The 14,040-nt window shown below is 47.2% G+C and overlaps 1 protein-coding gene across 10 annotated transcripts in view; it reads left to right on the top strand.

Annotated features, from left to right (window-relative positions):
- DICER1 (dicer 1, ribonuclease III) overlaps window positions 1–14,040 on the top strand; it is a 67,172-nt gene that overhangs the window by 37,879 nt on the left and 15,253 nt on the right. For 8 of the 10 annotated variants that reach the window (XM_079768464.1, XM_079768460.1, XM_079768462.1 and 5 more), the window contains 13 exons: window positions 1,218–1,350; window positions 2,736–2,978; window positions 3,687–3,841; window positions 5,078–5,210; window positions 5,857–5,932; window positions 6,531–6,670; window positions 7,401–7,580; window positions 7,810–8,023; window positions 8,197–8,350; window positions 9,229–9,411; window positions 9,621–9,726; window positions 10,488–10,663; window positions 11,449–12,229. In XM_079768464.1, the coding sequence (XP_079624590.1) occupies window positions 1,218–1,350; window positions 2,736–2,978; window positions 3,687–3,841; window positions 5,078–5,210; window positions 5,857–5,932; window positions 6,531–6,670; window positions 7,401–7,580; window positions 7,810–8,023; window positions 8,197–8,350; window positions 9,229–9,411; window positions 9,621–9,726; window positions 10,488–10,663; window positions 11,449–12,229 (2,674 nt within the window). Of the gene's footprint in view, window positions 1–1,217; window positions 1,351–2,735; window positions 2,979–3,686; window positions 3,842–5,077; window positions 5,211–5,856; window positions 5,933–6,530; window positions 6,671–7,400; window positions 7,581–7,809; window positions 8,024–8,196; window positions 8,351–9,228; window positions 9,412–9,620; window positions 9,727–10,487; window positions 10,664–11,448; window positions 12,230–14,040 lie in introns of those variants that run through there. The other 2 variants (XM_079768466.1, XR_013813396.1) reach the window with 2 other exon arrangements.

The raw sequence follows: 14,040 nt of genomic DNA, 5'->3' as shown, positions 1-14,040 counted from the left end.
AGATGTGGGTCTGCTATTTGTGCACGTGGCCTTGCTTTCTGTTACACGTGTCATCAGTTTGTTGTAATAACGAAACAAAGCTTGAATGCGCTAGGGACGTTTCTGTTTTCAGCGCTAGGATTATGGGCAGGCTCCCGGGCTGACCTGGGCATGCCAGGCTGTGCTGATGGGGAGGCAGCGGGCTATTTTAGATGGCCACTCAGAGTGTCTTCCAGCTCTTTGATATTAGTCTGTTTCATGTATTTAGAAAAGGAAAAAAAGAATGGTTTGACTTAACAATGCAATTTTCTATTAGGAATTTATGCTATGTTGTATGACTTCAGAAGAAGCATGTGGAACCACTTAGGTCAGGTGTGGAACCATTTATCCTGTGTGCTGAGTTTTGAGTGTGGGTATTTCCAAAAGAGCTGTAATGGCCATGCTCACTGTTCACCTTCTGTACGGGTAACGTGATCTCCGCCTGCAGCTCTTCCCTGGCCCGGCCAGAAGGCCGGCCTGAGGGATGGGCACCCGGGGGGAGTGCGAGGAGCAGGCCAAGGCGCTTCTTTCCTCCGAGGGTGGGATGCGGTCTGGATGCTGTGCCCAGGCCCGTGTCTGTCAAGCAGAGCTGTGGTCAGTGCCCGGGGCCGGGGCAGGGGGCTGGGGGGGCAGGTGTTCTCTCCCTGGAGCCCTGCTCCCAGGGGTGCAGGGTGCCGGGGAGACGGGGGGCCTGCCCAGGCTGCTCTCCGCACACAGCTGGGCGCTCAGGCTCCTTAGCTGCAGAGCTGCCCCCTTGGCGCAGGGCGTGTGAGCGTGTGAGCGCGGCCACAGACACCGGGGCGTGGCTGCTGCCCCAGGTGTGCCTGTGCCCAGAGCGGCGCCTGTGGCCGCAGCTGCAGTGGAGGAGGAATTGCCGTTTCTCCGCCTGCTCTGGCTCTTCCCTTCCGCCACATTTCTATTAAGTCGTCACCCACACGGGAGAGTTGGAGGCGCTGTGACCACTGTGTCCGGCAGGCTGCGTCGGCCTCAGCCCGTGGTTGTGTTCCTGAATTGGGCCCACAGACCTGCTCAGTGAGGAGTGGCAGGGGTTCTGTTTAAGCTCCCGGGGAAGATGCCATTTTGTTAGGTATATTGGCAAAAAAGACGCGCATTTCCATTTTAAGGGAGACCTTACAGACAAGGTCTAAATTTTGTCCCCTCACCAACGCTTAACTTCAAAATGTGTATGATTTCCTTAGATTGATAAAGGAAGCTGGCAAACAGGACCCAGAGCTGGCTTACATCAGCAGCAACTTCATAACTGGACACGGCATCGGGAAGAACCAGCCTCGCAACAAACAGATGGAAGCAGAATTCAGGAAGCAGGAAGAGGTGACTTACGTTAAAATAACTAGTGACAGTTCTCAGAATACTCGCGACACTCGGCCCATAGGCACCCCCTTTCTCGTGCGCCTCAGGCTTCTCCTGGAAGACAGAAAGCTTGTTCATAGATGACTTCTGAGGTGGTTGTATAGTGATTCATAAACTCAGAGTTAGAATTGCCCCGGTAAACCAGTTTTGTGTCTTATTTGTTGTCAACCATTTCACTTTCCTGTATCGACCCTATGGCACACAACTCGGTTTCATAGGAAACGGCGTGCGTAGCCGTCACCCGTGACTCAGATGGCTGAAGCAACAAATGAAAGCTTTTCCTGGAATGGTTTGGTTTTGTTTTCCATAAAGATTTTGGCTTCATTTTTTCATACTTTTTAAGATTTTAATACAGGAAATAGCATTATAAAGGTGCAAGAGCCTCATGTAGTATTCTGGCTCTCAAACAAAATAGTTTTATTTAAAGTTTGTTACTTAACTTAAAAAGTAGCAGAATAATTCACATTGATGCCGTTTTCTACGTCATAGCTTTTTGATAATATTCCATTTGGGGAGTCGGATGGCCAGAGGCTGATAGATCTAAAACCCAATTTACTTTATTATTTAACTTATCCTGAATTGGGAAATGGTGTTATTTTAAATCTAGGAAGAAAAAAGTTTTCACTTTATTTTTTAACTAGAGGCGCGATGCACGAAATTAGTGCAAGGGGCTTGGCCCTCGCAGCCCTGGCTGCCTCGTCCGGCCCTTGCAGCCCCTCGCAGCCTCGGCCGGCCCTCGCATCCCCAGCTTCGTCTGGAAGGTCATCCAGACAGTTGTCCGGACGGTTATTCTGCTGTTCGGTCTGATTAGCATACTAGCTCTTTATTATATTGGACTCTAATTTCTGCATAATTCCAGAAAATAAAGAATGCCTTGCTTGTAATTTTTAATTTCATCTGATTTAGGGATTTTAGTGAATTTTGACATCTTTGGAGGGATGTTGGCACAGTCTCACAGACATGATATCGTGGTGGGGGGTCAGAATGTCAACGGGACTCGAGAAGTGGATTCATGGGGTCACTTTGTTAGCAGGATTCTTTGTGGTCATTAAAGAAGCCAGCAGCCCCTTCAGCCTGAGGCTTCCTGTGATGTGTGCATGACACTTGTCAAGTTAAAGACACTTTGATTTCTCAAGTCATCTTCAGTTGAAAACTATTGTTAAATCAGAATTCCTTTGCCCATGTGTTCATGCAGCATGAATTTTGTTGGATGTCATCTTCCTTAGCTTGTCTTAAAAATTTAGCGTGCCCAGAGTATATGTCAGAAATGACGGTTGTCACTTTTACTACATTTTTTGGGGGGGAAATTTTTTAGAATTGCTTTTATTTGGTGGATTTTTTTTCAGGTACTTAGGAAATTTCGAGCACATGAGACCAACCTGCTTATTGCAACAAGTATTGTGGAAGAGGGTGTTGATATACCAAAATGCAACTTGGTGGTCCGTTTTGATTTACCCACAGAGTATCGCTCCTATGTTCAATCTAAGGGAAGAGCAAGGGCCCCAATCTCCAATTATATCATGTTAGCAGACACGGACAAAATCCGAGGTTTCGAAGAGGACCTTAAAACTTACAAAGCTATTGAAAAGGTAAGGCCCAAAACTAAAGCTATTTCTGTGTGCATAGAAATAGGTAAAAACAGGTTTATCCTCACAGAACGGCCTCAGTCGGCATGTGCAGTGTGTACATAAGAAAGTTGAACATAAAGGTGGGGCAAAAGTAGGTTTACAGTTGTTTGTATGGAAAATAATACAGTAATTAATAAATCACAATATAAGGATAAACTGTTTTGTGTACTCACAACTGTAAACCTGCTCCCCCCCCCCCCCCCCCCCCCCCCCCGCCAATAATTACAAAGAGCCAGCAGCATTTTATAAAGCGCTGGAAAGCTGACAATAAGATAGTGAGAATGGTCATATGGATTATTCAGGGAGAATGCCTGGGAAGCATACTGTTAGTGTGGACAGTGTGGTGACAGTTGATTGAGTTCTGGAGTGATTTAAGAATGATATTGCTCCTATACTAATGAAGGAGACTGGTAATGTGTGTGTGTGTGTGCGCGCACGCGTGTGCAGTACACTGTAAGCCTGTACCTTTATGATGAGTGTCTCCCGTGATCTTCCGGAAGGATGCATTGGGAGAAATGGTCCGCAGCAGGTGACTTGGAAGTATTGAAGGGTGTTTGGAAGAGAGAGGTTTCCTGTCAGTGGACCTTTGCTATAGGGACAGAGGTGGACAACACACATCCGGCAAAGAAGGCGTTGGTATCCTCACAGATTCTGTTTTAAAATGTTCAGATCTTGAGAAACAAATGCTCCAAGTCAGTTGACACTGGGGAGGCTGACATCGAGCCTGTGGTGGACGACGACGACGTGTTCCCGCCGTACGTGCTGAGGGCCGATGACGGGGGTCCGCGCGTCACAATCAACACGGCCATTGGACACATCAATAGGTACGCCTGAGCTCGTGGCGTGGAGGTCTCTGAGGATTGCAGGTTTCCGTCTACACCCGTGAGGACTGCGTTGTTTACCTTCTGCAGACAGTGACCAGTCTGTCCATGTATGGCTTGTAATATTTTAATAAGAGAAAAACATGAAGTTGCTTGTTTCCATTCATTCTTTTTGCTCAAGAGGCCAAAACAGGTTTGTGCAGTGAAAATGTTTAGTTCCCATTGACAAGGTTGACATAATGAAGGTGTGCTTATTTTAATTAGATTTAATTTTACAATGCTCACTGATATTTTTCTGAATTCTGAAATTTATTGTTTTGTGCCACAAATGTTGGGAGATATTGAAAATTTCATCGGCAACAATCTAAGATGATGATGAATTAACTTGTATAGTTGAGTGTGTTCTAATTTACTTTGTCCTGAGTTGGTAATAACATTTCTAAGAACGAAGAAAAGCAGATACATGCCTAGATTAGGCATCAGGACAAATTCTATGCAGCGGTAAGACACAGGTGCACAGCATAAGATTTTCTTTTCAGCTTTTTATTTTGAAATAAATCCAAACTTTAAAATGTTGCAAGAATACTCGTAAGAACTCCCATGCCCCTCGCCCAGAGAGGCCTGTCGGAGTTCCACGGCTGTGCTCGGCACTGAAAGAGCCCATCCAGGCGTGGGTTTGTCTGAGGTTCTCATCGCCTCTTGTCTCCTCCAGCCGGAACTGTTCCTCAGGCTCCTTGGCCTCAGTGGCCCTGCAGCTTTGGAGATGACAGGCCAGTCCCTCTGTGGCCTGTCTCTCCATGTGGGCTCGTCTGGCAAATGTAAGATTTTTAGGAACAAACACTGGCAATGTGATCTCGTCACCGATCTGGAACATTTTCTGCACTGTCCAGCACGGTAGGCACTGGACACATATGACTGTTTAAATCCAAATTTCAGTTTTAACTAAAATGAAACAGGATAAAAAGTTCAGTTGCCTGGCTGCCCTCTCCCCGTTTCAGGGCTCAGAGGCTGCCTGGCGGGCAGTGCCCTGACAGAGCAGCGTTGCAGGAAGTCGTTAGACACGCTGTCCCTTCCCGTGCACAGTGTGAAGCAATGAGGCTCCAGCTCCGCACGTAAATGCCACCCCAGGATAGGGGAAGCGGGACATGAGAAGTCACACCGGAGCACGTGACTGTCAGTACACATGTTCTCATGCTTCTCAGTTGTAGACTGAGCATCAGAATGTCTTTTTCTTCCCAGATACTGCGCTAGATTACCAAGTGACCCGTTCACTCACCTAGCTCCTAAATGCAGAACCCGAGAGCTGCCCGATGGGACCTTCTATTCAACTCTCTACCTGCCAATTAACTCACCTCTTCGAGCCTCCATTGTCGTAAGTTTAGAAAAAGAAATGCTGTGCCTTAGGTATCACTGCAAACTCCCAGACGCGCAGGACTGGAATATATGACCTCTGAAGTCTGCGCCAAGATCCGACTCGGTCGACATTCCTGACGGACCGTTCAGCTGGGGCTGAGATCCGCAGTGACACCGAGTTCGCAGCTGTGATTGGGCTGCTCTGTCGCTCTCTTGACTTGAGAATCTGTCTTTGAGTAACTGCTGTCTGTCCTTGGTCCCAGTGCTCATTTCCAGATATTCGAAGATGACTAATTTCGGTTGCACATTAAAAGTGTTCCAACTATTATCGTGTATTTTGTAGTCAAATCTTGATATATCTTTATTTTTTGGTTACATGTTTGTAGATTAATGAAAATAAAATATATTAAAATTTAAATTCACAAAAATTATCAAATCTTAGTTATAATTCATTCAGTTTTTCCTGGGAAAGATTTTTAAAGTTGGTTATTTTAGATATGGAGAATAGAATTTTTTAAACTTGTGTCGTTTTTCAAAATAAAGAACTTTCCTCTGGTAAATTTCAACTTGAATGGTATTGGGGCAGGAGTTTTGTAGATGTTTTAGGTGTTAATGATAACATAGCTGCGTGCATACACAACGGCAATGTTTCTTGTTACTTTCAGGGTCCCCCCATGAGCTGTATACGATTGGCTGAAAGGGTGGTGGCTCTTATTTGCTGTGAAAAACTGCACAAAATCGGTAAGCATTCGAAAAGCACGTGCAAATAAAATAAAGTTAAAAACATCATAAAGCAAAAGCATGACAAGGACTTGATGCCAGTGGGCCGACGGGTTTGTGGAGCCGTGAGCTGTGGGCCCGGGTGTGACGGGGACACGGCCCGAGGTCTGTGCGGGAGGAGGCTGGGTTTCCCACCGCTGAGCCGCAGACAACTGTCCTTTTTTGCTTTCTTTACGGACTCCTTTTAGACACACACAGGTTCTCCTGTACTGCTGGACCACGAATGTTTGCACTTGAACGTATCCGTCTCTCACGTTAATCCATATTAGTGTACAAATTAATCACTTTCTGAAAAATGGGACGACTTGATCTCCATGGCTTTTGTAAAGTGACGACAATGCGCTCTTTTCCTGTTCAGGTGTTTTTGTTTGTGAAATCCTGCTCATATTGAATATATGGATTCAGCATATACTTTGCCTTAGTATCACGTTTGATTACGTTTTTATTAAGAGCAAAGATGCTTTAGTTGTCATTACTCTTCCAGTTGCTTCCTCTGTTATTGACTAATTAGGGAGGCATCGTCTGTATTGTGTATGTCAATTCTCTTTGCATTTCGTAGGTGAACTGGATGACCATTTGATGCCAGTTGGGAAAGAAACTGTTAAATATGAAGAAGAGCTTGATTTGCATGATGAAGAAGAGACCAGTGTCCCAGGCCGACCAGGTTCCACAAAACGAAGACAGTGCTACCCCAAAGCAGTTAGTATTGGTTAGAGCCGAACGAAAATCTAGCCTTGGCCACTTTCTCTTCTGCTGCATCAAACCCCAGCTCCTCTGCTTGGCTGCCCAGACCCCTGTCATTTAGCCCCCTCTGGGCCTCCGCTACCTCCCCCACCGCACCTTCTCTCGGATCTGCCCCTGCGCACAGGTTCTTGGCCTCCCCTGTCAGGTTCTATCCAGAATAAGTTCATTCCATTTGAAGAGGTGCTCTCTGCTTTACTCCCTGCAGGGATAAGATGTGTGCTTCTCTTATGTGTGGGGCTAAGACAGAAGAGGGTCTGGATAATAAAATAGACACATGGAAAGAAGGGTGCCCGTGCAGGACACACTGGCAGGCCTAAGTGCAAATACCTATCAGGAGTTAGGATGTGGCCTGCTAGGAGTCAGAATCCCTTCTCTCAGCGTACGTGTCCAGGTTGATGGGTTGCGGTTCATGCACTACAGCAGCCGAGTCTGACTTCTGGTTCCAGCCGTAGGATCAGCAGTGCCTTATGGGTAGGTGAACGTGGGCCTAGTATCGCAGACCTGAGAAATGCTTATTTACTCTCCAGCGGGCTACGTAATAAATAGGTCTCATGCCTCGGTTATTTTCTCAGCTTCTCCTCCTCAGCATTTAGTAAAGTCAGGAGTAAGTTTCTTTCCTTGCCAACATCTGGAAAAGAGGCCATTATATTTGAGCATGATGCTTAGTTTTTCTTTCCAATTCTAGATTCCAGAATGTCTGAGGGATAGCTACCCCAAACCCGATCAGCCCTGTTACCTGTATGTGATAGGAATGGTTCTCACGACCCCGTTACCTGATGAACTCAACTTCAGAAGGCGGAAGCTCTATCCCCCTGAGGACACCACAAGATGCTTTGGCATACTGACAGCCAAACCCATACCTCAGGTGAGGCGCTGCACAATGACTATCGATGTTAGAGAGACATCGTTTCTTTCAAAAAGGAAATGGGACTTCAGAGTGACTGCCGTTCGTTCCCTCAGGATGTTCAGTATTTACAAGTTGAGCTGTCTCTTCTGTTCTCTGATAGAAAGCATCATTTCTCTCCTGAAGTTAAATAGTTGTAAAGGAGTACAGTAGCTGTTAACCGTGGGCACTTGTCTTCCTTTGTGCTAAGATCCCGCACTTCCCGGTGTACACCCGCTCTGGAGAGGTCACCATATCCATCGAGCTGAAGAAGGCTGGCTTCACGCTGTCTCTCCAAATGCTCGAGTTGATTACAAGGCTCCACCAGTATATATTCTCCCACATCCTTCGCCTTGAAAAGCCTGCGCTGGAATTCAAACCCACAGACGCTGACTCGGCATACTGTGTTCTACCTCTGAACGTTGGTAAGGACCCGACTCCACAGAGTGAACGTTTGGCTTGGCAGCTGCTTTTGTTCATAACACAGAAGCCTCTTCCTGTGGTAACTGTGTTAGGCACCTTTGTGAATAGAGAGCTTACGTCAGAGTCTTTTCCGTATTGGTGTGTTAACAAGGTAACCGTCTTTTTCTTCCCTAAGTTAATGACTCCAGCACTCTGGACATTGACTTTAAATTCATGGAAGATATTGAGAAATCAGAAGCTCGCACAGGCATTCCCAGTACAAAGTATTCGAAAGAAACACCCTTCGTTTTTCAATTGGAAGATTACCAGGATGCCGTCATCATTCCAAGGTGAGCGGGCTGGCGGTGCGTTGTTTCGGAAGTCACCTGTTCGCATGGGAAAGGGAGTGCGCGGTGCTGTTGGCATTGCTGTTTCCCTTCGTGGTGGATTGTTTTCTCCAGTTACGTCCTTACAAAACCAAACCTACACCCTGCAGTTGAGGAGACCTGACTTTGTGAAGATCAGGTCATCTAATGGTGTTGACAGGCTTCTTCCTGAAACGGCCCTCCTTTTAATCCCCAAAGTCTTCCATAGTTTGACCATAAATAACTTTGCTTAACATTTTATAAGGAGTAATGTTATTAAGTGCAAAGGAAATAATAAATCTGAATTTTTCTTACTTTGTACAAATGTAGGGAATGGAGATTTTAGGCACTTTCAGAGTTGGAGCGCTGGCTGTAATGGCCTTCGCCTGATTTTTTTCTCTGTGCGCCTCCAAGCCGTATGTAGTGTGAGCTGCCATCCAGCTACCGGCGTCAATAACGGCGCAGTAGCCCGCCCGTGGCGCTGTGTCCCGGTCGCATTAGTGATGTTCGAGTGTCCGCGCAGTTTGGGCATTGGCAGTTTCCTGTGCTGTGGAGATTGATGGAACTAAGAGGTGCTTACTGATGCCCTTTAGCTTCCATGTGTTACTGAGGTAAAGATACTAAGAAAGGAGGGGAGGATGGTCAGGTAGGTTTGGCTCGATATAAATGTGGTGCTTTTTTTCAAATCCACTTGAAATATATAATTTGGAATTAAACTTTTCATTAGTGTTATTTATTTTTAACCTTTTGAACTCCTACTTTACAATCATATTTCCATTTCCATATTAAAAACAGTTAGTTGTGTTTTGAGAACAGTTGATTTAAACCACAAGTCACTAATATTTTTTAATTTTTTTTTTTAGGTATCGAAATTTTGATCAACCTCACCGGTTTTATGTTGCTGATGTGTACACTGACCTCACCCCGCTGAGTAAATTTCCTTCCCCCGAGTATGAAACTTTTGCGGAATATTACAAAACCAAGTACAACCTTGACCTGACCAACCTCAACCAGCCGCTGCTGGATGTGGACCACACGTCCTCAAGGTGAGGGCCGCGCTCGGGAGGCACACGCAGGGGCTCCGTATCCTGCCCCGGGCTCTGAAGCCAGGCGCTGGGCACGCAGATTGCCCGGGGTGGTCCGGGCCTGCCCTGGCAGTGAGCTCTCGGGGTGGGCAGGCGGCACCGGCGTTGGAGCGTCACTGGGAGAGCAGACTTGGGTCTGTTTGATAAAATCGTTTTGCCGTTTTTTGCAGACTTAATCTTTTGACACCTCGCCATTTGAATCAGAAAGGGAAAGCCCTTCCCCTAAGCAGTGCTGAAAAGAGGAAAGCCAAATGGGAAAGTCTGCAGAATAAACAGGTGATGTTGTTAGCATCGCTTAACATTTTTAAAGACAAGCTTGAATTTTGTATTATCAAGTGAACTGAGTGACTTGTAAATGTTTTGGAAATTGCCCAACCCTTAGGTTTTGTTTTGGTTTAACTGGTGTTATGTGTTGACTTTTATTTGACTTTTTTTGGTAAGTCTGAACAGTTTAACTTTTACCATTGGTACAATTATACATGAAATCATCTTATAAATTCTAGGATAAATCCCATTTGGCCCTCAAGGGTTATTTGAAAAAAAAATTTTTTCACTATGTCAATTATAGCTGACATTAGTTTCAGGTGTACATCGTAGTGGTTAGACATTATATAACTTTACCCACGTGATCCCTTCCGTAAATCTTACACCTCCCCGACACCACACGTAGTGATTACCGTGTTATTGACTGTGTTCCCTGTGCTGTACTCCCATCCCTGTGACTGTTCTGTAACCACCAATTTGTACTTCCTAGTCCCTTCACCTTTGCACCCAGCCCCTCCCCCTCCTCACGTAGCAGCCATCAGTTTGGCTTATAATTGGCCCATTGACACAATTGTACCATGAAGTCATCCTTATAAACCCTAGGATACACCCCATGTGGCCTTCAAGGATTTGTATAAAAATATTTTTAAAAATAGGCTTTTGCTGGCACGGTTTTTGTCCTTAGCCATTAGTGAAAGTGGTCTTAGATCTGCTTTCCATTCTGCTGTGTGTTTGCTTTATATTGATGTGTTCACGCTTCTTCGTATTCACAGATCCTGGTTCCCGAACTCTGTGCTATCCACCCGATCCCAGCCTCCCTGTGGAGGAAAGCAGTCTGCCTCCCCAGCGTGCTGTACCGCCTTCACTGCCTTCTGACCGCGGAGGAGCTCCGGGCCCAGACGGCCAGCGATGCTGGCGTGGGAGTCAGATCCCTTCCTGTGGATTTTAGGTATGCCTGTTTGCAAACGGACTGAATTAAGTCTAAACTTTAATTTTGTATAAAATGCTTCTTAAAAACACAAGGATGTCTAATGTGTGACATAAATGCAGCCTTTGATTCCTAAGTGGAAAATCTACATATGGAGTCCTGTGGTCCTGTCATGTTATAGAGGGAGGTGAGATACTAGGATCCAAAGTAGTCAGCCCTCCTCAGTGATGGGCGCCGAAATGGAAACAGTCCTTGTCACCGTGCTGACGTGCCAAGCCTGCCTCCTCGTGTAAATCTGAGTTCCATTGAAAAGCGGTGCCTTGGTATCCTTTTTGTCTTCAGTATGTTCTCCCCACATTATTTCCCCCGCTAGTCAAGTCTCCGCACTCTCTGAAAATTATTGGTTTAACCACTCAAATTAACTTTGATTATCCAGTTGGCAAGACCACGTGGTTCTGGGGAGTGAGGGACTTCAAAATAGAATGGTAGGAACTGTTGTTAGCTCCGCTTCCACGTTGGACGCTTAGGCACAGAGAGGTTATGTGACTTGCCCAGAGTTTCCCAGCTCGTTAACTGGAGGACTGACCCAGGCTTCAGCATCCGGCAGCCACGCTGTTACCGACGGCGCATGCACCGTGTCCCGCTCTGCAGTACAGTATGCAGGCTTCTTCCTTGGGAACTGGTGTCTCTTCTAAAGTAGGAGCAGAGATAGAGGGATCTTTATTTATTTCATATTCAGATTACTCTTGCTCTCAGCCTAGCCCTTTTGAAGGATCTGATGAAAAGTTATAAAAATGTCTTTGCAGATACCCTAACTTAGACTTTGGGTGGAAAAAATCTATCGACAGCAAATCTTTCATCTCAATTGCTAACTCCTCTTCAGCTGAACATGATAATTACTGTAAGCACAGCACAATTGTCCCTGAACATGCTGCACATCAAGGTGCTAATAGAACCTCCTCTCTAGAAAGTCATGACCAAATGCCTGTGACCTGCAGAGCGCTGTTCAGTGAGTCGTCTGGTAAGCCCCCCATTGACGTTCCCACAGATCTCACAGCAGTTAACGGTCTTTCTTACAATAGAAATCTTGCCAATGGCAGTTATGATTTAGCTAACAGAGACTTTTGCCAAGGAAATCAGCTGAATTACTACAAGCAGGAAATACCTGTACAACCAACTACCTCATATCCCATTCAGAATTTATACAATTATGAGAACCAGCCCACGCCCAGCGATGAATGTACTCTGCTGAGTAATAAACACCGTGATGGAAATGCTAACACACCTACCTCAGATGGCAGTCCCGGGAGGGCCGCGCTGCCTGGCACCACAGAAGCTGCTGCCGTGCTCAAGGACAGGCTGGGCTCTGCGCGGAGCCCCTCTCCTGGGCACTCGTCCAGGACTCTGGGCCCAAACCCTGGACTCATCCTTCAGGCGTTGACCCTTTCGAATGCTAGTGATGGATTTAACCTGGAGCGGCTCGAAATGCTTGGGGACTCCTTTCTCAAGCACGCCATCACCACGTATCTGTTTTGCACTTACCCTGATGCGCACGAGGGCCGCCTTTCATACATGAGAAGCAAAAAGGTAAGAGGTCCTTCTTGTACTTTGCGAGTCAGAACAATTATTCAGTGTGCCCAGATTGGCTGCAAGTGTTGGGAGTTTCAGAGGATCAGGAAAGGATTAACCTCGGGGGCCCACACCCGGCTTGTGCAGCTAAAGCCTGTGGCATGCGTGCCCAGGAGTTGACACAGATCCGCTTGTCACCGGTAAAGCACTCAGGTTTGGTGACTGACTTACTGATGGGCATTCAATTCAGATGCCACTATCTGAGAGCGTGAGCCCTACCTAATTTAGTTGGATGCAGTGTTTACTTGGGAGGGCGCTGTCCTGGCCTACGAGGCACACACAGGGATAAGACCCGGCTTCCACGGGGCCCTCGTCTCCGAGGCTTAGGGTGCTGGGGAAGGGAAAGAGCAGCACCCTCCCGGCTCAGTGAGCCGGCGGAAGGAGATTGAGCTCGGGCTCTGAGTGAGCAGTGCCTGGTAAGACACAGGGACGGCATGCTCTTACAGTTAGTGTGGAGTCAAGATTTAAGGAAGAAAAGTAATGAAGGTAAAACCTTTAATGATGATGAAAAGAGGTGTCACAGTCAGCGTGTGCCTGTTTGGCAGATAACTTAGCTGCCGGTTAGCCTGTGCACTCAGCGAGGGTGGCCACGCGTGATCAGAGCAGGTGTTCACGGAAGAGGTGTGGTCACAGTGCGTCCGGGAAATGGACAGATGGCAGAGCGTGTCGCCTCTCAGTGAGTCGGCGGCGGCCGCGGTCAGGAGTGGGGAAATTCCTGAGCAAAGACCTGCAGAGGCGGTGGGTCGAAGCCGTGCTGTGGAAGGTCTGCCGCGAGGCGAGGGAATCTGCGCTTTGAATGTGTAGGTCGCTGTGGGATGGGGAAGGCACTTTTTGCATGAGGGACTATGACTGTCAATAAAGCGGTGGTTTTCAATGGTCGACCTGGTAGCAGAATGCAGCGTGAGTTGAAAAGCAGGACCGACGAAGCTGAGCGGTCAGTGGCTTTGAGGAAGTCTGCGCTTCAGCAGAAGTGGCTGTCTGGGGGCGTGCTGTTTCAGAGGAAGGAACCTTAGCCGACACTAGGAAGTGCTTCCTCTAGCCGGACCCTGCTCTCTCCTTCCATCTTACCCATGAGGGTGCGGGAGCAGCAGAGGTGACCTGCCTGAGGCCATATGGCAGATAGATGGCGCCCAGCTGCCGTGGAGACCTCGCTCTTCACCACTGCACTGACCTGTCCTTGCTATTGCCCTGCAACACCAGGCACTAGACTGGGTGTCTTACAGCCCTTCTCCCGTACCCTTTCCGACGAGCCCCTGGGAGGTAGTTAACGTCTCCATTTTGCAGATGAGAAAACTGCTCAGAGTGTTCAGCTCATGGAGGTCGTCTCTCTAGGCCGGGGTAGTCAGGCGTTCGTCCGAGGCTGGAGCCCATGCCCTTCACCTTCGTCTGCTGCATCCCAGCGTGGTAGGGAGGATGCAGTGATGACAACCACACACACACACACACACACTCACACACACACTCACACACACACTCACACACACACACACTCACACACTCACACACACTCACACTCACACACGGAGGTTGGGGCGATAATGGTGCTGGTTGTGAGGTAGACAGAAATGTAGGAATCAGGGTTCAGGTTGGGTTTTTAGACCTCATGGAATATGAAGTGGGATGTTCAGATAATTGAGAATTTAGGACTAAGATATGGTTTGGGGAATAGTCTTTATAAGAGTGATAGTTGAAGCTCTGAGGACGAGTGAGATTTCCCAGGAGTGGTTGGGAAATCAGAGGCTAAGAATGACTACCCTGTTCGGTAAGAA

The sequence above is a fragment of the Cnephaeus nilssonii genome, assembly GCF_951640355.1.
Source record: "Cnephaeus nilssonii genome assembly, chromosome: 4".
Taxonomy (NCBI): domain Eukaryota; kingdom Metazoa; phylum Chordata; class Mammalia; order Chiroptera; family Vespertilionidae; genus Cnephaeus; species Cnephaeus nilssonii.
The sequence above is the reverse complement of the archived record's forward strand: the minus strand, read 5'-3'. Positions and strand labels throughout refer to the sequence as shown.